This window comes from Apaloderma vittatum, unplaced genomic scaffold (assembly GCF_000703405.1).
Source record: "Apaloderma vittatum isolate BGI_N311 unplaced genomic scaffold, ASM70340v1 scaffold33567, whole genome shotgun sequence".
NCBI classification, from domain to species: Eukaryota; Metazoa; Chordata; class Aves; order Trogoniformes; family Trogonidae; genus Apaloderma; species Apaloderma vittatum.
This window is the reverse complement of record NW_009726207.1, coordinates 6,424-13,143: the sequence shown is the minus strand read 5'-3', so window position 1 is coordinate 13,143 and position 6,720 is coordinate 6,424. Positions and strand designations below refer to the sequence as shown.

General features: G+C 56.3%; 1 protein-coding gene across 1 annotated transcript in view; it reads right to left on the bottom strand.

Moving 5' to 3' along the window:
• The window catches only part of LOC104276775 (AT-rich interactive domain-containing protein 3A-like), an 8,840-nt gene extending 5,103 nt beyond the window's left edge, over nt 1-3,737 (bottom strand). Inside the window, 2 exon segments of the mRNA XM_009873206.1 lie at nt 720-792; nt 3,708-3,737. Of these exon segments, the coding sequence (XP_009871508.1) occupies nt 720-792; nt 3,708-3,737 (103 nt within the window).
• Between the last annotated feature and the right edge of the window lie 2,983 nt (nt 3,738-6,720).

Sequence of the window (6,720 nt, the reverse complement as noted above, 5' to 3'; positions counted from 1 at the left end):
CCTTCCCCCATTAATTAGCTCGGTATTAACCTCTGCCTGGGGTTTACTGGCTATTGAGCGGCATGTTCATTAATCCACACACCAGCAAAAGGCTCTAATTAATACAGCCGGCCACATGTCCGCACTTGGCAACTTTTAATTGTCGCAGGCCCGTCCGGGGAGGGCGAAGGTTAAAGCATTTATTGAGTCCCCAGGAGCCCGCTCAGCCCCCCATGCCGATAGCAAAGATTTCCGATGCAGTCGGGCTGGCTGGAGAGCCCTTAACCCCTGGGTGCCCAGCACTGGGTGGACTGGTGACCCCACTCTGGTGGCACCGTGGGCATCGCTAAGAGGTGCCAGTAACAGGCATCTTCACCCGGCACAGCTAACAGGGAGTCCTGACCAGCATTCCAACCAGGCATCACGAAAAGGCATCGATAATGGGCATCATTAATGGATGTTCCTAACGGCTGGCATCCCAGCTGGGCATCTCAAACAGGTGTCACCAGTTGTAACTGCCACCAGCCTCAGCTTGGGGGGCCCAGCGAAACCCCTTTGGCCAGCCAGCACCCTGTGGCAGGGGTCTGCCTGGGGCAATGGGCGCAAATCTGCCGGGTGTGAGGTTACACGTGTGCATGTTTGTGTGTAGGAGAAGGGGATGGGAGCCATCGTAGGACCTGCCTGAGGGCTTGCAGGGACCCAGAGAAGCTTGGGACCTGAGTGGAGCATGCCACCTTTACCTCTCTTCTGCATGAAACCAAAGAGGTCATCCAGGAACTCCTTGCGTTTTGGGTCCTCATCCAGTTCGTAGAGCTGAGGGCAGGAGAGAGAGGAGTCAGTGCTTCCAGAATGTGTGGGTACAAAAGGCAGAGGGGTCAGTGCCAGGGACAGGATGCCACCTGTGCCAGGACCCCACATCACCCCTGACCCCACCTGCCAGCTCTGGCAGCCACGAGAGGCTCTCCCTGTGCCACAGACAAGATTCCCTGGCACACCCTCTGTGCTGTGAGTGCTGGACTCTCCCCAGGCCTGGGGCCTGGAGTGGGCTCCCTGCCACACCATTGACTATTTGACACCCTTGCTGCCGAAATTCTGATGAAGGTGATGCAAATAGAGATGGGGCAGCAGCAAATTCCAGGTGCCTAGGCAGGTCCCTGGGACCAGGATGCTCATCTCATCTCAGGCCAGTGATCACCAGGTCCCAGCATGGGATCAGCATCCTCACCTGCAGGGCCACACATCCACTTGCACAACAGAGATGCCAGTCCTGTCCCAGGGCAGGGCAACGTGGTGGGGCCACAGCACTGGGTGCTGGCAAGGGAGCAGCAAAGCACTGGGACTGCCCCACTCGACTGGGGTGACAGGGCTATTGTTGACCTGATAAGCACAGCCCAAGTCGTGTCACTGTGAGATGGGGCTTGATCAATGGTCAAGGACAGTGTGAGGCACCTCCACAAAGGATACACTTCCAAATCCTCCTCCCTTAGCTGGGCATGGTGACCCCAACGCCATCTGCCCCTCAGCTGCATATGGGGACTGAAGTGTAAGCATGGCAGCGAGGCATCCCTGCAAGGCACAAGAACTTCCCGCCCTGGGGGTGTGTGTGTGTGCAAATCCAGATGTGCTCGCACTGTGCACAACTGTAGGAGCACAAAACGCAGCGCTGTGTGTGCCCCGACGCCAGTGCTCACGTGTCCCAGCAAGTGAATGCCGGTGAGCATGCCTACAGTTGCACAGATGCGCTCATAAGGCAGTGAGGATGCTTCTGTGTGTTGGCTGTATGCAGATCCGGACACACGGACACGACCCCTCAGGCTGAACTGACGGATGGCACTGGGGAGGTGAGTGAAGCCCCTAGACCGAGGACGTGAAGCGCCGGCTCCGTGCGAAAGCCAGGGCTCGTATGATTCCAGCACAGCGCCTGGGTGACCATGACAAATTGGAGCCCGCCAGATCGATGGCCCAGCAGTAAAAGTCAGAGCACATGAAGGAAAAATTAGCACCAATCGAAGGCGCTATAGACACCAATTCCTCCCAGCAAGCCCGGCAAGAATTTAAAGCCATTGAAAAGAAACAAAACTCAGCAGTCCAGAATGGATTTCCAAAACATATACAAAGAAATGCAAGCTGGAAAACAAAGTCAGGCACAAAATAGAGTCGTTTAAAAAACAATTGTGCTGGAAAAGGCTGTTAAAAACCAATAGAAAGGGAGCGCTTCCCCCTCTACACAGCACATCATTCACTGGATAGATAAAGGGAGCTGTGCTGCAGGGATGTCAGGCTGCAGAGATGTGGGAACAGGGGAGATGCAGAGATGAGATGGGGGCACATGAATGCAGAGGTATTGGGATGCAGGGAAGTGGGAACATGGGAATGTAGGGATGTGGAGATGCAGGGGCTTGGGGGAACATGGAGATGTGGGGATACAGGGATAGGAGGACACACAGGAATGTGGGGATGTAGTGCAGGGACATGGAGACAGAAAGAGACACTGCAGACACCCCACAGTTCCCATCACGGGACAGACACATCTAACACAATCCCTCCTCTAATCCATGGGTGCCAGCTGCCTGTCCCTTGTCTAACAATTGAGTTCTAACTGCAGGTCTCTAACTCAGTCCATGTCTGCCACTGCCAGTCTTTCACCACACCTACAGGTGCTGACTGCCTAGCTCCCAGCCCCTTCCCTGTCCACTGGGTGCCACTCACCTGTCCCGTCCTTGCAGCAGGGTGCTCTCGGGTTGCCCCAACCCCTGAGTGCCAGCACCACATCCCTACCCTCTACTGTGGTGCCCCCTGCCCCACATTGTGTCCCCTCCTCATTGCCTGCTCTCTCCTAGGAGCTCCTCAAGCCATCGATTACAGTAACTAGGTCAGGCTTGGAGCAGAGCTCCAGGGGGCTGCTTTGATTTCTGCCCCGGGAAGGCTGTGTGAGTAAGGCTTTGCCTGCATTTCTCTGCCTGTCCCTGACTGCAGCAGAGCTCTGACCCCACCACTCCCGCTTCCACTGACTGTGATCTGGCTTCTCAAAGCAGGAGCAAACACCCCAAAACCAGCAACAGCTGCCCATCCCACAGCAGGGTGAAGCCACCACCTTCCCAGGCAGTGGGTGGGCTCCTGCACCCAGGTCTCTGTCGGACCCCTAATTGCTGCTTCTGGCCCCTACATCTCTGTCAGACTCCTGAAGGGCGCTTCTGCCACAAGGGCAGGCAGGATCCCGCCCAGTGTGTGCTGTCACTGCCTCCAGCCCCCAAAACAGGTGTGACCTCCAAGTGCTGGGACCTATTTTTCCACCATTTATTAACCTCTCACCTTTTATCTGTGGGGCACTGAGATGCAAAAACATTACATCAAACAGGGAGCAAAGGTCAGATTTTTAAGCAGAGACAAGAGCGAAGCTGAGTAACAGGGGATCAGCCAGCAAGGCCCTCAGGTGTGCCAGGGATGCACTGGGCATCCCACAAGATTTGGGGATGCTCAGGCTGGAGAAGATGTGGTTTTGGGGTATACTTGCTGATGAGAGGTGAGCTGGGTCTCAGCCAAGGTTGGCCATGGGATCCAGGTGTCATGGGAGCAGCACAGGAGTTGCAAGGGTGGTAGCACAGGTCAGGGCATGGGTGGTGGTCTGCCACCAGGCAAGGAGGGATCTCCAGACAGCCCCAGCCCTGAGGAAGGAGCCAACTCCATTCCTTCTCTACTTCCCCAGGGCACTGGACCCTGCCACTCACCCTCCTCCACTCCTCCTCCATGGTGAGCATCGTGATCCCCTTCCATCTCACTTGGAGACTGACCATCTAAGAGGCATATCACAACCCTCCAGAGTTGTACACAATCCCTGTGGGGACACACACACCTCATGTGTGTGTGTGCACAGCACCACACAGGCTGACACAACTCCACAAACGTGTGCACAAGCGCATGCAAGCATATATAGCCCTCTATGAGCATGCACAATGCTGTATGGGCTCATACAGCCCCACAGGAGTGTGCACAACCTTGCGTGGGTACACATGACCCCCACACAAATGTGCACAGCCCTGCACACGCACACACATCCCCCCAGGGCCACACATAAGCTTGCACGGGCTCGTGCAACCCTGCACAAACACACACAACCCTGCATCGGTGTGCACAACCCAGCACTGGTGCACAGAACATCCCCTGATTGTGCACAACCTTGTATGTGCATACACAACTCATCCAGGCACAGCCGAGGTCACTGGTCCTGGTGACTGGTGCAGCAGAAAAGGCACAAAGTCTTTCTGAAGCAAACTAAGAGATACCTGCTTGTTGTGCATGTGGTTCTCCTTGGCTGGATGGTGACCAGAGGCACAAAAAGCCATGTCTGGATGTGCACAGCCTCCCATGGGTAAATACAACCTCAGGTAGGTGGACACAACCCCAGGTAAGCACACACAGATTTTCACGGGCGCACACAGCTCCACACGGGCATGCACCACCCTGTACCTGCATGCACAGCCCTGCATGGACATGCACCCCGGATGGGCACACAAAGCCCGAGAGGGACATGCACAATCCCAGATGGGCACGCACAACCCCAGATGGGCACGCACAACCCCAGGCAGGCACACACAGCCCCAGACAGGCACACTCCCCAGGATGGTCACCCTCCCACCCTGCAGGGCGACACACCACACCAGAGCATCCCCTCACCCTGCACTGCGAGGCAGCCGGGCAGGCTTTGCCCAGGGGCTATTGTGCAACACGAGCAGCGGTTCCTGCTTGCGGTGACCTATGAGCAAGGACCCTTTTAATCGTGTTTGTATTGATATAATTAGTAACTCATTTAACACCATCGATGTAACTATATTCCTCTATAAACAGAAGTATTAAACTGTCAAGCCCGGGGATCGATATCCCGCCAATGCGCAGCACAGCTCTTCTCTGCCAACACCGGGGACTCCGGCCACGCTGCTCAGCATCCCCCAAAAGCTGTGGCACCCCCAGTACCACACCATCTCCACCTGGCATCACTGCTTGTGTGCTGGATTAGGGCCAGCGCAGGGTGTTCCTGTCCCCACCCCACCCTGGGTGCAGCTCTGGTCACCCTGCTCCCTTCCATCATCCTATTGCCATGGCGACATCTTTATTCCTTAAGGGATGGGGATAACAGGGCTTGTCAGGCAGGTTAAAGGTCAGCGGGTCGAACATGGTTTATTAAGGGGATGTGAATAGACCTTGTGCCTCTCCCTCCTCCTCACCACGATTAAATAACATTGTTAGCACTTCTCCCTTACCCAGGAGATGTGTGTCCTGGAGCTGGGCAGGGCAGGACTAGAGCTAGGGTCCCTGGCATCCCTTAGCCACGCTGACCCCGTAGACCCTCCAGGATGCTGTGAGGGGCTAAGCCACCCCACAGGCACCTCCACGCTGCCCTGCCCCAGAGAGCCCCCTGTCACAACCCCCACGCCCCGGTACTGCTGACAAGTGAAGTGATCTCAGCTAGTCCTCCTGCAGCCCCTGCCTAGCTGCCACCTCCTGCTGGCATCCAGGGCTCAGATCAGCAACCAGGATTTAATCCACTTAATACGAGTAGTATTGATCCCAGACCTTGCTCAGCTCCCCCCAGCTTCGCATTCCCCTCCCGCAACCCTGATCCGCTTAATATGCACCGCATTGATTAGCCGTGCTGCTAATTTTTCCATCTGGCCACTGTTCACGCAGGAAACTCAGGTAATGCTTGCCTCCAGGCACCCCCAAAGCCCCCCCAGGTGCAGCCCCACGCCACGGGTGGCCAACCTCTAATGAGCTATTTTGGAGTCCTTGCATCCCTCTGGAGCATTACTGTCACCTCTGAGCTGGGGGTTTCTGCCTTCCTCCCCAGGGATATGGTGCACAGCCAGGCACTCAGACACTAGAGGGGACAGGAAAGGTACCAGTGCCTCAGTTTACCCTGCAGGCTTGCAACCACAGGAACTGGATATTCCCAATTGATGCACAGACCTGTGCACCCTGGGGTGCAGGGACCCCAAGAGTGTCCCTGAGCAGAACCCCCTCAGTGATCCCTTCCAGCCATGGGGCACACACAAAGGACACAAGGGCTTGCAGCTCCCCACCCCCCCATCCCCACTGCCTGAGCTGGGGGGCAGTTCACTCCCCACCAGGCACAAACCACCCTCTGACCTTGCGAGCTACCACTCGCCTCCGCCACCAGTCGTTAATAAGTTAATGGTTATGGGACGGCTTTGCCAGGACGCTGGCTGTATTTGAAAGCTCTACTGGCTCTTGGGAGGGGTGGGAGGCTGCTTCCCTAACCCCACGGTCCCTATGGGTACCAGGGTGCTCACTCACCCCAACATACTTGGTGGTCACCCCACTGGTGTGGATAGACACCTCCGTCTGGAGCTCTCTCCCGGTGTTGTGACTCCCCACAAAAGCCTTTCATCATGCTTAATATTTAACGGTGCTTTATAGAGCAGCAGGTTTAATCAGCACTGATAATGCGTCGGATCCGGCAGGTCATTAAAACCTCCCTCCCTGCTGCAGCGGGCGCCGGCACTCCTGTGAGAGCTGCCTGCTGCAAACATTAACCCAGCTTCACACACGGTGACGGACTGTTTGCTGCCAGTGCTGGCCTTGGGACAGCAGCCCCCTGCCCAGTGCCCTGCCCTGGGGGAGCTTACGGGGTCCCCAGCCTCCTCAACCCATTTTGCAGGAGGGGAAACTGAGGCATGGGGCACAGGCATGACTGTCCCAGGGGTTGAAGCCAGAGGAAATATA